General features: G+C 35.4%; 1 protein-coding gene across 1 annotated transcript; it reads right to left on the bottom strand.

The window, feature by feature from the left end:
* Positions 1-9,486: 9,486 nt before the first annotated feature.
* On the bottom strand, positions 9,487-10,110 carry LOC113300439. Its single transcript, XM_026549659.1, has 3 exons — positions 10,003-10,110; positions 9,814-9,926; positions 9,487-9,619 (listed from the first exon to the last, which is right to left on the bottom strand). Exons 1-3 carry the CDS (start codon positions 10,084-10,086, stop codon positions 9,505-9,507), a joined length of 312 nt encoding a protein of 103 aa, XP_026405444.1. The 5' UTR covers positions 10,087-10,110; the 3' UTR covers positions 9,487-9,504.
* Between the last annotated feature and the right edge of the window lie 9,030 nt (positions 10,111-19,140).

Genomic DNA, 19,140 nt, shown 5'->3' with positions numbered 1-19,140 from the left:
GTGGCCAAGCTCTTCCCATGCGTAAGAATTCTCTACTACTCCAGTGGGACATCACTTATTATCTCGTAATTTTTTCAGAGAGATCAAAGTCGAAGAGAATTAGGGTTTTGAGGAAAAATAGCCCTAATTTGACTCAAATAAGGAAACCAAGATATTTTCTTCTTCTAAAATTTCCCCAAGCTCTGTCCAAGCCATTTCCATGCTTGAAGATGATCTCCTAGGCCAGTAGGACGTTATTTATTCTCTTGGACTTTTTTCAGAGGGACCAAAGTCGAAGAGAATTAGGGTTTTGACGAAAATAGCCTTCATTTCAAGAATTTGATGAAAAAGGGATTTATTCTAAAAGAGAAGGGACCGAGTCTCTCACATTATCTTGGACGGTCCTATACACTTCTATCAATACCTTTTATCTCATTACTCTTCAACAAAAACGAGCTCATAAGAGATTTTGACCAAAATACCCTTATTTCGCGATTTTGAGTATTTTCAAGGAAGAAGGCCATGATACCGCCAGAGGCCGACCAAGCTCTTATCTAATCATTCTAAAAGCCTCATACACGTGAGTATTAAGTTCTCTAAATTCTCTAAGAAAAACGGGCTGGAAACGGAATCCATAAAAGCGGAATCTCAGAGAAAATAAAGGGAATTTAGCTCAAAGGGAAGTTTGAGTTCATAATTTTCAAAACCAAGACCAGACATGCGCCTCTATCCCTCTCTAAAGCCGTGAAAATGCCTAAGGAATCTCACGAAGTCTTTCATGTCAGAAAAAATCAGGCTCATATTGGTTTTTGATGAAAATACCCTTGGTTTCAAAGATAGACATTTTCTCTCGGAAAATGAGTGTCTGATTAGTATAAGGGATTGAACGAGTTCTATTCATACAAGTTGCTAACCCCTAAAAATATATGCATGCATTACAAGCCTCGTCAAGCCTCTCCAGAGTGTCTGAAGGAGTCATATGCGAATAAAAGAGAAATTAGGGTTTAGGTACAATACAAGCCTGAATTCAGAATTTACATGGGATAGGGACTCCGTAACTTCAAAAGTAAGTGCCTATATTTTTTCACGGACCTTCACCAACATCAAGTCCATCCAGGAACTTTTCAAAATTCTCTCTTCCCCACATACTCGCCTATACAAACTCAGAAGCTCAAGGATGCACAAAGAGAAAAAATTAGGGTTTTTGTCCAAGTAAACCCAAATTAGCAATTCTATGTGATCAAGACGTGAAGTTTGTATCATCAAGACTCCATTATCATGCCCTTAACGCCTCTCAGCATAGAATCCCAGGAGGTTCCCAAGTCCAGGGTCGATTCCAAGATCTGAATCATAACAATCAAAGACTAAACATCGATTCGGGGACTCAGCAAGTCTAGAAGACCGAGCGGATTTTAATTTCGCGCCTGAACGGTTTGTAACCATCTATAGTCATCATAAAACAATCAAGGTTCTACTCTGAGTAGGAGACTTAATGTAGATGGTAAAATTTGGATAAGGGGGAAAAGTGTCATTTTGAGACCATAGATAAAATTCAACTCTCACGATAGAGATTAAGCCCTTGGTCCTCAAGGAACCAATAGCCACGATTTCTAGTATACGTCCCCGCGAGACACTGCTGGTCGTGATGCTGTGATTCCTAGCGCACATCCTCGACGAGATATTGCAGGTCACATAGGTTCTGTAGAGCGTAAAATGTCCCCGACAGACTTATGAACCAGAATAGCCACAATTCAAGCATGCCTTCGTGAGACGCATCTGATTGTGATGCCATGATTCCTAGTATACATCCTCAAGGAGATGCTGCTGGTCATGTAGGCTCTGTAGATGCGTAAATACGTCCCCGACGGACTTATGACCCAGAGCGGAGATTTGCATATATCCTGTAAGCACGATTCACCCTATTTGAGATCAAGGACTGATTCCTAGTACATCATCGCGAGATACCATGGTCATGTATGCTCTAGGCTATGACTCGACTTTCTGAGGTTTCCGAATAACTTCTAGGACGTCTCCGCGAGATACGCTGGTTATTCTGCTTCCGGGCCCTTTCGACAGACTCCTAGAACATCCTTTCGGGATACACTGGTCTTGTTTGGCCCATCATATGGACACACAGTTAATTCCTAGCACATCTCTGCAAGATACACTAGTCAAAAACAAGTGAGCCAAAGTCTCACAGAGGCATTAATTGGATGTACAAAGCTTTTTTCTCTATCATGACGAGTCTCAGCTGACGACTGAGAGATTCAGATCCGTTAAAGAAAATCTTCGGAGAGATTCAAATCTCTCTGCAAAATATAATCTCTCTGTAAAATTACGGAGAGATTTTGATCCGTCTGCAAAATCTCAGAGAGATTCAAATCTCTCTGCAAAATCACGGAGAGATTTTGATCCGTCTGCAAAATCTCGGAGAAATTCTAATCTCTCTGCAAAATCACGGAGAGATTCAAATCTCTCTGCAAAATCACTGAGAGATTTTGGTACGTCTGCAAAATCTTGGAGAGATTCGAATCTCTCTGCAAAATCACGAAGAGATTTAAATCTCTTCGAAAGATCTCGGAGAGATTCAAATCTCTCTCCTCAAAATCTCGGAGAGATTCACATGATAGGCACACGCCTTACCTAGGGCTCAAGCCTATTTCTCAACCTATCAATCACACTCACGGCTAGTAAATTGAGCCTGAACTATACATGTCTATCCAAAAACGTGGATAAGCTCTCTTGAGCTCCGCATGCTCAGCAAAGGGACCCACAAACAATAATACGGTCTTCACATGACATATGTGACCGTCCATGGAGAGAGGGAGATCAGCCTCAGCTCCTCTCACAGTCTGCACACGATTCTTGAGGAATTCCATGCCTTTTCACGTGAATCATCCTAGTCATTCTCACAAATCAGAGAATATCTCTCTATCTTGGCCAACTCGGATAAAAAGAATATTTCTCTCTTAACACATCATCACAAAGGCTGACTCAGCTTTACACAAATGGGAGGATATCAATTAGGATTTTGGTCTGGCGGTCTACGACACGTGTGAGGAATACCCGGCTTATTTCTCACCGCATAAGAGAGTAAAGGCGCTAGAATAATGAGATAAACTCAACCTAGTTTATCCCTATTCCTGAAGAGACGGGAGAATTGCTCCGCACGTTACGGAAAGCAATCCTTATCTTCACCGGCCCGAGATTAGAGAATTCAGCTATAAATAGGTCCTCTATTTTTCCAATCTACGATCATCTTTCTTATAACCTCTAAGAGTAATTTTTCTTCAAACCCTAGAATTCTCTGATCTCTCTCTTCATCTGCTTCCCTCCCTAAGACCAGGCCTAAATATCTTCCCTGTGACTGAAGCAGCCTTTGAACGACCACTGTGCGTGGTTTAGGCGATGACTGTTTGTGCTCAACCTCCCGAAACTCACTTTCAAAACCCTAGAATCCCATCTCTATCCTCTCACCGATTTTAGGTAACTACAACACAAATTAATTAGGGGTAGTTTTGCCATTTAGAAAAATAATTGGATAATGGGTTATCTATTCTATTTCAAAATATTCTTTTTTTTATCTTGCAGTTATATGCCTCAAATAATCACATTAGGCCCCAAATTAGCCCGTTTTCTTTCCATAGGATAGAAATATATAACAATTTACTAATCATTATATTTAGTTTCACGCAGACGGATCTTGCACAAGTAACAACGGCGGAGCCAGCCAAATGCAATGATTGTTGGAAAACTGTTACAGAGCTAGTGTTACACTAACAATAATAATTGTTCGAAACTGTTACAAATACATTGAATTTTGAAAGAATAGGTAACGGTTTCTTCCTTCTTCTTGTTCGTGCAGCGACAGATATGATTCTCTGCACTTCTTCTTCTCGGCTCTACAGCCTCCCAAACTCTCGATAATCCCTTTTGGGACTCGTACCATCCCTTATATATATACAATAAGACTGAGTCTTCAATTATCTTACCTTTGATTTCTTTCCAAGTTGCGGACTTTCCTTCTCTTTTTAACTCATCTCTTACGCGTCTGTTTGAGTTGTAAACTTCCTAGAATAGATGGAGTCTCGTTAATAGGATTGTACTCTCTCCAAAATCCTACGTAATTGCCAGAAATACCACCAAACAATCCAGATTATCTTTCTCTCTCTGTTTTCACGAGAATCAACGTGGACATCCCTGTTTTCTTGTTATAATCCATCCCAACAAGATTCAACGCTTTATTCTCCTTAGAACTCGAACAAAATCCCAACCCTAATTATCAAGTCGCTGCACACTTTTTTTCCCGCCAAATTTCGTTTTTGAAATTGGAGAAGATGAAGTGCCCTGATCCAAGATGTGGACGCCTTTAACAGATGGGGTGCCATTATCCAAAATGCAGGCGCTTTTAACATTTTCTACGGGTGCCTTTAATAATTTTTCTGGGGTGAAAATAACATTTTTCTGGGACGTCTCCAACATACTTCTGGAATACCTTTGGTACATCTTTTAGAGCCAATTTTTCCGCAAATGTATATTTCTCCAAAAACATCTACAAAGACATAAAAACGATAATAAGTACAAAATCAAGGACCAATAATACATGTAATTGAGATTAAATCAGACACAAAAATGTGTATGAATACACTAACGTTTTCTCGAGCTAAAATCTTGGTATTTATATGTATATGTATTGTACGCCTTGGTAAGTATCTATATATCTGTACTGCATGATTCAATACTTAATTTTATACTAAATCTCCATTAATTGGACTCTTAGAATGTCATTGGTGCTAAATTATCTCTTATTGAACTCCTTATAGATGTTTTATGACTTACATAGATATAATCATAACTTGTACTTGTATCATTTCCTTCCTTGAACGCGTTCTTGAATGTCGAGCTCCTTAATAGATATCTATCAGTGTAGAGCCTCCTGAACCTGTTCTAGTGTTATACATTTCGGGGTTGAATTCCCTGAACTTGTTCTATATATATCAATATTTATGTTCATGCTTTAACAATATTATTATTGTACACAATACATATTCTAGACTTTCGAAACTTAAAAGTTTATTGAATTAACATTATACGCTCATTTGCTCGAATGAAATTATCGAATCTTATCCATATTCACTCTTCGTTGAGCCCTATGAAATCTTTCCCACATTTTCCCAACTTGGGATTTAATTGTTGTACATAGGGATGCACAAGACCCGCCCATCATATCCAAACCCGCCCATATCCACTAAATCTGTAGATTTTTAATCCGAACCTCCCGTTGTGGGTGTAGGGTTGGTTATGAAAATAAAAATCTGTTATCTATGGGAGCGAGGTTGGTTTTAGCTAATACCCGCCAAAACCCGTCGGAAAAACCCGCTAAATATACGCCATTGATAAAACTAATCCTAACCGTTCGTTATCAAAACCCTACTGGTACTAGTAGATTGTAGATAAGATAGATAACCCTCTTTCCCTAGTGGTACTAGTCTCTTCGACTCTTCCTCTCTGTTAGGCGCCTCCTCAGTTCTTCTTCTTTCTAGTTCCTCAGTTCTTTTCACGTACGATAACAACACTAGTACTTGTTTAAGCTTAACAATGAAAACTTATGTAGTTATGGTTTGTTTTTTTAAGTTATCAAGAACTTAAGTAGTTTATTTAAACTTTAAAACATGTGTGTGAATATAAAACGGGTTTAAATTCAAACCCGCCCGCTATTTGTGGATGCGGGATTGGTTATCAAAATAAAAACCTAATCTATGAGTGCGAGGTTGGTTTTAGCTAATACCCGCCCATATACAACCGTAGTTGTACATGTTTTCGGGGTTCAGATCTATGCAAATGCTTTAAGTAAGCAATATGAGATTCGTTAGTAAATCTAGTTACTCTACTAACAGCAACTCTGCAGCATTAACTTCGCTGGTACTAACTCCGTGGTGCCAACACCAACGAACTCTTCATATTCTATCGCTGGCACTAAACCCGACAGCATTTCCATCCCAATTTCAATCTCATTGGCAAAATCCATCACTCGCAACCCACCTTACAAACTTCCCTGGCGCTGCTCGCAGTTATATACTTTCACCTCGCTAATACCGTTAGCTTTAGTAGCCTAGTGCCATGTCTAAGTATGGGCACACCTAGGAACGTGCTGATAAGAAATTTTGCTCAAAAATCTCGACCTTCTTGTATTTAGCACAAATATACCTTAAAAGAAATTATCTTTTTGTTATTCCAATACTAGATTTGTGCCCGTGCTACGCAACGGGCATTTTTTTCTTTTAACATGGTGTGCGCGGCGCTTTGCCTTATCCCGTGACGATGTCTTTTGATTTGGTGTGTGTTGGGTTTCGTCCCTCCCAGCGACGATGCATTTTGATTTGGTGTGGCAGGACAATACATTAAGTTGATTTGGTGTGGCGGGAGAATACATTAAATAGTTGGAGAAAAGATAAGAAATATGGAAAGATTTTATTTATTTTTTCATTTTATTTTTACAGAAAATATGTATGAAATATGTTTTTTTTTTCCTTTCATGAACTGATTTTAGAAAAAAGAAAGTCCTAATATGATAGCTACTCGATTTCCGAGTTGAATTCGGACTTCCATAAAAATCCGTAACGGCAAGTTAAGTTTTCCTTTTGAGTTTCTAATTTTTGAGCCACCCATACGTTGCCAAGTATCCTCACAAAAATTCTCGTTTCACAAAAACTAGTAAACGCTTATTTTGGTCAATAAGAAGTAAGGATTTCCTCTCCGTTGGCGTGGAAGTTTTATTTGTCTAGGCCTTTAAGTATTTATATGGCAATTATTTGGGGTACATATATGTATATCCTTTTAAATATAAGCTGACACTGTACCTTACAGGAAATATAATATTGAGTGGGTGTATACGTTCCATGAACTCATATGGCCTACAACTTGCTCTGTATCGACTATCGAGTAGAGATCAAAATGTACTATTTTCCACTTGCTCTCCATTCTGCTATATAATGGAGCTCGCTGGAATTCAAAATTGCAGGAAGCGGAGGAATATGTTCATTATTTTGTGGGCGAAGGGAAAGTGTTGGTTTATTACTGTGAAAATTTGGATTAGACATATTCCTCCCCATCTTACAGTTTAACATTTGTTAGATGTTAAAGAGATTTAGTCCAAAGACATACTTAGATTTCGTCCAACGTTTGACTCTCAAAGATTTGCTGTCTGTGAAAAATCTAGTTTAATTAAATTGGTGGTTAGGAAAACAACCTTCATCGTCAATCACTAACTCCACCGGACGGAGCAAGTAATACATGTGTCAGTTATTAAGCAAATCACATCCAACCTACAGAGTCTTGTTTCCTTGCTTTTACCTTTTTGTTACTGGTGATTTAGTTTTTTACTGGTGAATTAATTGTTGTGATTGTGACTGTGACTGTGCCTTTGGTAACAAATTAGTGTAGGAGTTCGTTAAGTCTAGTCGCTACATAAACTATAGTACAATCATTCCACATATTTCCTTTCCTTCCCCAGTACTATCATAACTTAGGGAAGTTGATATCCACATAGGGAAGTTGCCATCAACCTACGTAAAACTTGTAGTGTGAGAGGAGAAACTATCATAACTTGGGTCTGCAAGGCTAGTAAGGCTCATCACAATTCTTGGAAACAAAATTCAAAGAAGCAAGGTTAATGTATACGTACATGCTGCAAATGTTGTACTGGTTCGTTGATACAGTTAAAAATAATCTATGAAACGTTATTGTTTTCCTCTCGTGCCATGATCCTCACGTATACATAGAAATATAAAACCAGGGCTTCATGAAAAGGAAAAGTGATGGGACTTAATTATGAATAGATAATAATATACACCTTATAAATAATTAAGGAAAGACTCCTTTCTCCAAACAGTAACTTGTGCGTGGAGACGACATGACACCAACACAGATCAGGAGCAATAGTTTGAGCAGAAACCAAAAATGAGTAAGCATTATCATTGAGTTAATTTTGTAATCAAAACTGCACTGCAGTAGAGAACACTACATAATCATTTTTCACTACCAAGTATAAATCAAATTGACTACATATAACAAAGGATGTGGAAGACATTTATAACACGTACATACCTCCTCCCTCAATATATTTTAGGCATCACAGAGACAAAGCCAGTATCTGCGCCAGTATCTGCGCCAGTAACATTTACCAATGCGGCAAAGCAGCAGCAGCATCATCGTGAAATAGTTCATCTGCTGCTTTCAAATTATTATAGTTATTTGTACTATCATCAAAATTTTCGGTGTTGACGACTCCCCAGAATGGGAAGACTGCCAAACATCAGCATTCCCTTTTGATTTATGTCATTTTTCTATCTTTGGAGGACTTGAACTGAAACTCCCAGAAGTGTTATTGGGAAAAAATACTTGTCCCTGCATAAAACAGTAAGAGTAATTGATAAGATTTACTGCAACGTAAACAAACTAAAACAATCCGGAAGTCACCTTCAGTATACAAACTAAAACAATTCAGAAGTCACCTTCAGTTTTTGTCTGTAAAGTTAACGTTTCATCTATACTTAGATTTATAATGATGTGATAAAAAAAAGAGGAAGCATGATATAGCCCTAATGACAGTCATTGCACCCCAGACTTATATGTTGGTATGGAAACTCTACGGAGCAATGTAAAAAATACAAACCTTTTGTGCAAGGCACTGTTGCCGATGGATCTTTTTGTTTCACCCTTCCTTATTTCGATCATCAATCTTCTTTGTTCGATTAGAGAAGAATTTATTTCTTCGTAAACATTGTTGTGTTGAAGTCTGATAGATCTTAATGAGACATAGGACTTGTTGAGTGACAGAGAGAGTATCAAGTTCTTAGCAATCCTCTGATGTTTCTTTTTGAAACTGTTTGATTATTTTTTTTTGACTGGTTGCCATGTTTGAATTATTTAAGATTGTTTCTGATAGTAGTAGTTGATGATGTTTCTTAACGTAGTCACAGTTTCCTAACATAGTCACGTATTGAGTTCCAAATTGTCACGTCTGGTTGTTTTTTTCCATAATACGGCTTGAATTCCAAATTTTATTTGGTATTCAGCGTCCAAATAAGAGTAAATTTGAGTTTAGGAATTTTTATTCTTTAGACTTTTGTCCGGTATTTTTTTTTTTTTTGTTTTGACACGTTTGTCCGGTAATTTTTACACAACATCAAGAGTACAAAGTCTCATAATATATCACCTTTATTCCCCTACAAACAAAGTCCTTCTATGGTTCGTAGATTTCAACTTTGCCGGTTCCTGTAAGAGAGTTGGTGTCTTAGTTAGGTTGTGTAACACCAGTACTCTCCTTAAACCATCTATTATTGACTTGCCACTGAGGTGAATGTCTTTCCCTGGAAAAAGTTCTGGTTTCTGGATCATCATTAATATTAAACTAATCAACCAAACATAAAAATTATGAATATTAAACTGACCAACAAAACATGAAAACAAAAAGGCAAAACTTCCAGCGATATCGGAGCAAGCTAGGAGGAGGCGATGAGAATATTAAATAGATAATTCACATTGAACCGTTCCAATATGTTGAAGATCCTGTTGCTTTCGTAGTTGATAATCAACAATCTTTATATGGTTTGATTTAAGTACCATGTTGAATTGAAACCTGCAAGTACCATGCATAATACAGTAAATTCATAATACAGTAAATTACGTTTCAGTTGCAACCACTTCTTTCTTCTTAGCTAGAGAATCAGAAACAGTGTAGAGCTAAGCGATTGAAATATGGAATATTCTACATGAAAATCCTACAAAATCAACAAACCACAGGGAAAAGACTTAAGAAGTTTTCTACTTGACCTAAGAACTTGAATCACCAGTAAAAAGATAACCCGAGCTGCTTTTCGAAATTCTCTCCGCCAAACAATAACCCAGGATTCTTCTAACTCGAGTTCTTGCTCCAAATTGATTTCCTACAAAGAATTCGAGCCCAAAAAAATCCATAATGTCTTTATCAGGCTATCGAGAATTTATAATACACACTTTTACCTTATCTGCTGCCATTGTTGTAGAGAAAGATATATACAGAAACAAAGCACTGGAGAACATGCTAACCAAATTGTAGTCGTACATGGCAAAGGCTTCTTATATAGAGCATGCACAAAGAAAGCAGAAACACGGATTAGGCTTCTTATATAAAGCGTGCACAAACTACAAAGACACCAGAAACATGGATTAGGAAATCCAATTAAATTCGGTATTTGTTCTATAAACGGAAATCCAGTTAAGAAGCCGGATGTTCGCCCTTATAGAAGTGTTTTCATAAATACTCTCGTACTTATCATGACCTGTACTTATCATAAATACTCCTTACTCCAGGCAGCACACGTGTCATCAAAAGTTTAGAAAAGACTGAAATCTAAGAAATCTTATAGAAGAAGTTTAAAAAAGACTAATAAATCTTATATTTATCAAATTCACAGATTATATACTTCCAAACATACTGTTAGCTTATTTATGGTCGTTATATAGTATGAAAATTTATACAACCACTTTAATTGCTCGGTTAAGTTATGATTTCCTTTTTTGAGTTTGTATTTTTTTAAGATCATTCATATGTTGTCAAGTGCCCTCACCAAAACGGTCGTTTTACAAAACTCAAAAAAAACTTGTTTCGGCTAATAGAAAGCGTGGATTTCCTCACCGTTCAACGTGAGAGTTTTATTTGTCTAGGCCTTTGAGTCTTTAGACTAGTTAGATTTTCCACGTTCAAAATTTCGAATTAAATTTGTCCTTATTTATTTTTTGGGGAACAAACTATTTTAGGAACTAACGTGACCATAGACCAAGTTAGTAAGACTTCTTTACTAAAAAATAGGTGAAGACTTAAAGTCTGTCTTTTGCCTATTAGTGATTAGTTACCACAAATACAAATTCAGGGTTCTGGTCTGGTGACCTACAACATGTGCAATGTAACAATACATTCATAACAGAAAACATACCAACATGTGAACTAGCTATATAATATACTCAGTCTTCTCTACAGTTACGTGCATGACTTTTAACTTATTCTCCACTCTTACATTTCTTGTGAGATCAATGTAGATACAACTACTACAAATAGGTCACTCGACTTATTTACAAAATATTTTTTAACAAGCCAAGTCTAACATAGGTCTTTACAACAGTAGTTTCGTAGCAAGTCCAAAAGTTTCACATCATCTCAGCGTAAACTACACAAAAATCACACAATCTCACTGATCTTAATCCAAGTCCAAAAGCTTCACATCATCTCAACGAAAACTACACCGCAATCACACAATCTCACTGATCTTAATCCTCATATGTTTTTCTCCTTAAGGCCAACCCTTGTTTTCGCCTGCTTGATTTAGGCGAGCGATGTTCGATTTTGATCTCTCGAACTCATTGTTCTACTACTTATCCCTCACCTTTCATGTAATTAATTTACCTCTAAAACAAATAGGCACCTCGGCTTTTTGAAGATATAAGAATCTGTGTACTCATAAAAAGTCTGTAACACCCACTCTTCATTTGGACCTTATTGTCTACCCTGTAGGCATTGTTCCATAGGTGATTTTTCCCCCCATCCCAAAAAGTGAAGCAGACACATTACATTATTAGTCCAGGTTTGGACACTTTTTGGGCGATATGGGACTATTTTACCCACATCTTAAGAGAGTCATCATCGGCTCTGATACCAAGTTTGTAACGCCTCTCTTCCATATCGACCATATTTTCCACCCTTTAGACACATTTCCCTCGGGTAGGTGGTTTTTCTCCTAGGGAGTTAGGCCCTCGAAAGGCCTCGTCAATATGGAAGCAAATGTATCACCTTATTACCCCAGGCTCTGGGTGCTTCCTGAGCGACGTGAGACTGTTTAATCATCTCCTGTTTCAAAAAGATTGGCTTGTTAATTTGGCATGAGGAATAATCAAGGTAGTTAACATCGTGTATCGGTCTCGTATCGGCCGGGTCTGATACACCTATACAAAAGATAATATCGGTTTTTATCGTTGATACATCATTTAATATATAGTTTCAAATAATTATAAAACCATAACAAAAATAATAAGAATCATAAACATATCTCGAATTTCCAAAATATAAGGTGGTTTATTAGCCAACGTTGTGATTGTTGTCCCATTATGCCGGTAAATATTTTTTATTATCCTTCATATTTATCTTTTATATTTCCCTGCCTTGTAATCGAGATATGGTTTCCATCTTATATCCTACCATACATGAATCAATTTTATATTATAAATATATTAGGGCTTTTTACCTTCTCCAATTGATATTGTACTTGTCTGTAAAGACTAGATGCATGTTGATGAAAAATTTATTCACGAAACCGATATTATCAGTGTACAAGTAAAACCGATATATCAGTCTGTACCGGCCTGTACAACCGATAATATCGTTCTGTCTTTGTATCGCCGATATTTTCGATATCGTATAGGTATTTTCTGATACCCGATAAAAACCTGTAATATCGGCCTGTACAACCGATATTGACTACCTTGGGAATAAGAAGTGTAATTAATATATCCACTTTTTTTTCTTCTTATTTTTATTTTTTTACCATTTAAAAGTATACCATTTAAATATAATTATGAAGATGACTGATCCATTAACATTGGTTACTTTGACATGATATAACAATGAGTTATGAATATTGGATTTACACACAAGACAAGATGACGGATCCATTAACATTGGTTACTTTGACATGATATAACAATGAGTTATGAATATTGGATTTACACACAAGACGGAAGAGATTTTCTAATTTGGGTCAAACTCGTCTAGATATTTTGGGTGAACTCGTGACCCAGTAAATTTTTTTCCTCTTGATTTTACCAATTTCATCCAACTTTTTCTTGGGTTTACATCTCTTCGTTCTTCTTTAAGTCTTCAACCATTTTGTCAAGGCATGGTTGTTGATTTAATGTGTTTTCTTTTCACAATTTTATCTTAAAACCATCACATCTATGATAAAATTTTGAGGATGAAAGGTAAAAATTTTGATTATAGAATTGTTAATGCTGGACTAAGATTATTTTTTATAATGGAATTTTTAGGGCTTGTATAATTATTGTATAAAAATCATAGAACATATAACTTTAAAAGTTTGATTTCTTTCAAACTGATATATGTAAAATAATATGATAATTTTCATCAATGACCCTATTCAATTTTATATCTAATAAAAATAAAACACAGTACATACTACCAACATAAACTTGAATGGTTTGAAAAAAATCAGATGAAAAGTAGATATGGTTAAAGCTTGTCAAAAATAACAATGACCAAAAGCTTTGTTAAAATCTCAACTTAGGATCATAGATCTATACACTCGAATACTAAATCATAAGGATTTTGTTGTTGCAGTTTTTTATCTCTTGGAATCCATTAAAAACACAAATATATTTGTTAGAGCATAGCTCGGTTGAACCCACCAAGCGTTGGTATGTCAAGTTTGGTTGTCGTATTTTAGTATCAAAACTCATCTGGAGTCGCTTGGTTAAATACTAGAGTCAACTTCATTTAGGTTAGACTAGAAATTATAGGAATGTTGAGACATACAAGTATTACTCCGAAGATCTAAAGAATGAGAAGAAGTAACGACTACAACGACGATATCATCCTTCCACTTGAGGTTAATAATATTGACTTGATCTTGTTTCCATTCCTAACATATCTTTCAAGTCGTGCTATATTGAAAACATAACATGTGAAGATGTATATATTGTATATAATACTCTAGTAGTGAGACTTGGCCATAATAGTATGACCAAAGTGTCAAGGAAAATATAATACGAAGTATAAACGCTTATCTTTTGGAACTTCGTAAATACGACATCGACATAATCTATTGTGTATATTTATTTGCTTATGTGTGCATTATATAGGTGTGACTTCATCCTGAAAACTATGCATCTTTACATGAGTTTAAGGAAGTAGATGTATGAACTTGTTTTCATAATCGAAAGGGAAATCATGATTGGTCTTGCTATTCTTTGAATATCTTTTGGATGACCAATGGAAGATGACTTTGTAGAACCTATCTTAACTTTGTTGAGACTTGAGGTATAACCAGTCATAGCCAATATAATATAACTATTTATAATCGGTCATGAGTTATATTGTAAATTAAGGTATAACCGATCAAAAGATATATTGGAATGCAAGTTGTAACCGGTCATAAGTTACTTTGGGAACCAAGGTATAACCGATCACAAGATGAATTGGTAAATTAGTTGTAATCGATCACAAGATACCTTTGGGAAGCAAGGTGTAACTGATCACAAGCTAACTCGGGAAGCAAGTTGTAATCCGTCACAAGCTACTTTAGGAGCAAGGTGTAACCGATTACAGCCTGTATTGGGAAACATGTTATAACCGGTCACAACATACTCTGGAATGATGGTTTAATTGGTTCCATATACAAAACCAATAACCATGGTTCACATATTTCTTCATGGTGTGTGTGAATTAGAGTTTTGGATTTTTCAAGTTAAGAAGCTTCCATATGTAGACATATTTGAACATGTATATAACTCTTATCATTTATTGTTGAAAGATATTCTTTGATACTCAAGGTGATCCCTGGTCCGAAATAGTGAAAAGAATTTAATTATGATTTTCATCGTATGTGTTTTAATTACCAGCAATTAAAGCATATCCTCTGGAAAATATTATTAGTTAATGTGTTACACTAATAATAGAAGTTTTTCTATGAGAGTTTTCAGAAATTTTGGTTAACATTAATTGGATATAGGAAAACTAAATTTAGGTACTTTAATGCATATCTTAAAAATATTTTCGGTTTTGGAATTTCCTTGTTGTCCAAACAACCTTGGTCTATAAATACTTGAGTTTTCATTTCTTGCAAACTGTCCTAAGATCCTTGCAAACTTCATTTCTTGTAGATTCTGTTGGAGTCGTCTATTCGAAGAGGAAAGTACCATAATTAAGAGAAATCTCTTACGACCGCTCGTTTAAAGACTAATGTGGGATCAAGAAGCTCTACGAGTATCGTTGGTAGGAAACCAGATAATTGCAGTGGTATTAGTTTTCAATTATTGATTTGATAGAGTAACATTGTTGTAACTTTTATTGCACCTAGTTTTTTTATCCTTGAGAACCTTCTCTTCTGATATGAGGCTCACCCAAACAAGATCAAAGTATCGACGAGATCTTTAGAACCATCTTCGGATCTAAAGATATCTTGTGATAATCCATTGTTAACAGACTTCGTTCTATGCGTGATTGATCACAAGAGGATTCAAGTGATGTTGTGTAGGTATTTGAAGGAAATAGAAGATTTGAAGACGAAGAAGAATTCTTATTAGTTTTTGTATCTTGTGGCATAAACCTTGATCGTCTGGGATCCAAATAGAAGCATTTTATCTTTGATAAATTTGATTGTGTTATTGCGTGAGATTGACAATTATCATTTGATGGTATTCTTCAATATCTGAATCTGATAATTGTAAATCTGAATCTAAGTTGTTGATTCAGATTGATCTAAACAGCCAAAGGAGTTTATTAGATTAAATATAAGAGCCTTTGTCAACAACGCATCAAATATCTTTTAGTAATATTTATTAGAGTCGTTACCAAACATATTTTTCCTTTGTTGTTTGGAATACGATCCAAAGGACTTGTTATTCACGTGCGTGACTCTAGAAGTCGAAGGCGCAGGGATACTGAGGGAACTAAGTAGCTAGGGGTAGTCTGCTTGGTCTCAACTATACGAAGTCTGTATCATATTTTTTGTAGCGGCTTAACTATGGGAGTATTCAAAACTGGACTAGGTCCCAGGGTTTTTGCTGTATTTGCGGTTTCCTCATTAACAAAATCTTATTTGTCATTTACCCTGTTTTCTGCATTATAACTGTCATTATAATTAAGTAAATTACACACGTACGTTAATTCCGTAACACTTGATACTGATCCTATAGAGTTTCGGTTATTAACGAACTTATTATTAAGTGCACACTATTTTGTCTCTATTTTGTATCCATGGTCAATCACTTGATACTGATCCTATAACTGTCATTATAATTAACTGTCGTATCGTCTCTATTTTGTATCCATGGTCAATCACACAAATGACATTGTTGTCGTATTGTTTCGATCTCGTATCCATAGAAGATCATACGAAGTGTGAACCAAATTTTTTGTATTGTCTCGACTCTGTCCATAGACGATCACATTCGGTAGAGGACTTATAGGTTGATAAATAAAAGATTGTGGTGTATTTGGGTACCCACGTCTTTTCAATTATTATCAGAGTAGGCAAACACGAAAAGATCTAACAATCTGTGTTTGGTGCGATCCAACCTATAAGATATGAGCCGAAATAAGAAAAGTAAAAAGCTAAACTTATAAAAGACTTAGTTAGCGTACATCAAAATTTTGAGAATAATCTCTCAAAAAGGGTCAATGGAAATTGGTCTCTTAATTCTTTCCTGAAATCAAGTACAAAGTCCATGACTAACAAACACTTGATTAAGAATCATTTTCATGATAAGAAAAGAATGCGTCCAAAACAAAAGGTACTAGTGCCTGATTCAAAATTTGTTTGGGATCCGATTCCGGTTACTAGTGATATATCTTCGGTTACTATTTCCGGTTATAAGAATGATTTATTTTCACCATCCTGTTCTAATCCTGAATTAGTGACTGGATTACAAAGCTTTTTCAATAAAGTCAAAACCTTTTCAGAAGCAGGAAAATCCATTGATTGTCTGGAAGATATCTTAGAACTTACTGTTCAAATAAATGTAAGAATTTGTGAAACGAAGCGAGAAACACTTAGCCTCCAAACTAATCTAGCAGATAATTCAGAACAACAATTATCTTTATGTAATGAAGTGAATCAAAAAACTTCAGAGTGTGAAAGTCTTACACAATTGCTGGAACATTCACAAGTAAGGTATAAAATCCTTGAAAGGAAAATTCTGACAGAGTTATGTCAAGAGATATGCTTTGGCAAATCCTTAGAAAGACATTTTCAACAAGGTATGGATACCTTAAGAAGCCATATCGAAAGTCTTGAAACAAAGATCCCTGCAATCTGTAAGATGTCTGATTAAGACTACGTGGGTTCGAATAAAAAGGAAATACCATCCTTGACTCAAAAAGTAATCAAGAATATAGCGTCATGCAATAATCATGATGAAAATATGTGTCAAATGCCTTCGAAACCCATACAAGGAAACAAGATCATGTTTTTAAAGATGAAGGAAGATGTTGTTTCAAAGGTACTTGGTGAGGAAGGTTCCTATCACCCTAACACTTAAAAGTGTTGGAAAGTGCATCCTTACAATGCCCAATATTTTGATGTAAAGAAGCACAAGTATCTGGGCATCTGGTATCCTATTAATATTTCTTATTTAACATAGAGAGAATACACAATCTACTTAAGAATATTAATATACTCTTGTTATGTAGAAAATTTGTCTTACAACAACTTGTGTAAACGGGATAAATTTTCTTGTTTAATGTATTTTTAGCTACACGATTTTGAAGTTTGATCATTTTCCAAAAAAGATCTTGAGGATATGAATACATATAAAATAAGAATTTATTTTCGAATATGGTCAGAATTATTTATTTAAAGCTGATATACCTATGTTTGGTATTTGTTGAAATCTTATGGTGTATGTACTCATCATGTTTGAGAACTTATACTAAAAGATGTATCCTCAAACCATATCTCAAGCCAAGATTCTGAAAGCCTTGAGTGAAATGGTTTCTAGTGAAACTATTAATGTTGTTGATTCCTTCAAGAAATCTAGTGGTGAGGATAAAGGAAAAGAGAATGAAGATGTGACATCTCATGTAGGAGTTACTAATCTTCTTGTCCAAAACATTTTGGATGCTAAGATGGATATTCTTAATCTTCGCCAAGTCCTCCTCAGTACTGTTGAAACCCATCATATACAAACAACATTACTAAGAACCATTATTCGTGACAAAAGAAAGCTGATTAAACTTGGAATCGGTAATAAGGAGTACGCTCGGAATATTAATCGAAAGGTTAATTCTTTATCCTGTGAACATAATCAAGGTATTGTGTGTAAAATCCGGGAAATCAGTCATGATGCTGTAGATGAAGATCCCGAGAAATTTGAGGACATTGAGGTTGATCTTTGAGAAAGACTAATCAAAGATCTAATCAGAAAACAGACGTCAATGTGTGATTTATTTCGATATTCTGTATAAGGTTTATTTCGAATAAAACTATCAATATTATTATTATGAATAAAATTATTTTATGATTTTTGTTTCATTTGATAGTTTTCGATTGCTTAACTTGTGTATGAATGTTTATATTTTTACTATGTGATTTCAGATTTATGAGATGTCTGATCTTGGTTTTTATTAACCTTAATATTTGATCTCATATGGTGTAGCCCTTATGATTTGTATGCCTTTTTGATTTAGCGGGATTAAGTTCTAGCCCATGTTGTTAGCATTTATCAAAGGATCATAAGGTGTTCCGAGTGAAACTCATATGTGAAAAGTCACAATATGTTGATAATCAATTTATGTTTACATAAGTTGTGTTTAGCATAACATATGTGTTTCGGGTTTAGACTTTTGCTATTGGCTTAAAACCGATTCAACCTTTCTCTAGTAAAGGTTGCTCTTGTTGTTGTTCTTTTGTTCTTACGAGAGGATGACAACAAACGGGGAGAGTTCTTATTTGACCTTGCGCTTAATGATATATCAATCTGGGGAGAAGTGGCTGCGGAAATTGAGGTAACGATTTTATTTGTTAGTTAATCATTTTTTTTCATGTTTAAGAAAAGCCTTTTTATATTGCATATATTTTTCTTTTGCTTAAAAAAATTTCGGTACAATTTATATATTCCATTATTGTGTATGGATTGTTTTATATGATTCAATTGTTCGGTTAAGAAATATTGTGTCAAATTATTGGCTTATGATATGGGATCTTCTTTATTGTTGGGTATCAAGTGTTTTTGCTTAACGAAATTCGGTGAAATTTCGTTGTTGTTATGTATATATTTGTTTCAATTGCTTCCGGTAAAGAAAAATAATTGCAAGTCAATTTATTTTGGTTTGTATATGTTGTTTTTGGCTTAACAAAATTACGGGTGAAAAAGCGGGGGTCTAACAACCTCACA

This window comes from Papaver somniferum, chromosome 7, assembly GCF_003573695.1.
Source record: "Papaver somniferum cultivar HN1 chromosome 7, ASM357369v1, whole genome shotgun sequence".
Taxonomy (NCBI): domain Eukaryota; kingdom Viridiplantae; phylum Streptophyta; class Magnoliopsida; order Ranunculales; family Papaveraceae; genus Papaver; species Papaver somniferum.
Note: the sequence above shows the minus strand (reverse complement) of the source record. Positions and strands in the feature narration are given on the sequence as shown.

What these genes read in the sequence shown, in the direction of transcription:
- LOC113300439 (XM_026549659.1), bottom strand. Translation starts at nt 10,086, where the DNA reads ATGTACGACTACAATTTGGTTAGCATGTTCTCCAGTGCTTTGTTTCTG. An exon ending in CAACAATGGCAGCAGATAAG is followed by an intron (nt 9,927 to 10,002) that starts GTAAAAGTGTGT and finishes AATTCTTTGTAG; the next exon opens with GAAATCAATTTGGAGCAAGA. An exon ending in CTGGTGATTCAAGTTCTTAG is followed by an intron (nt 9,620 to 9,813) that starts GTCAAGTAGAAA and finishes TGGTACTTGCAG; the next exon opens with GTTTCAATTCAACATGGTAC.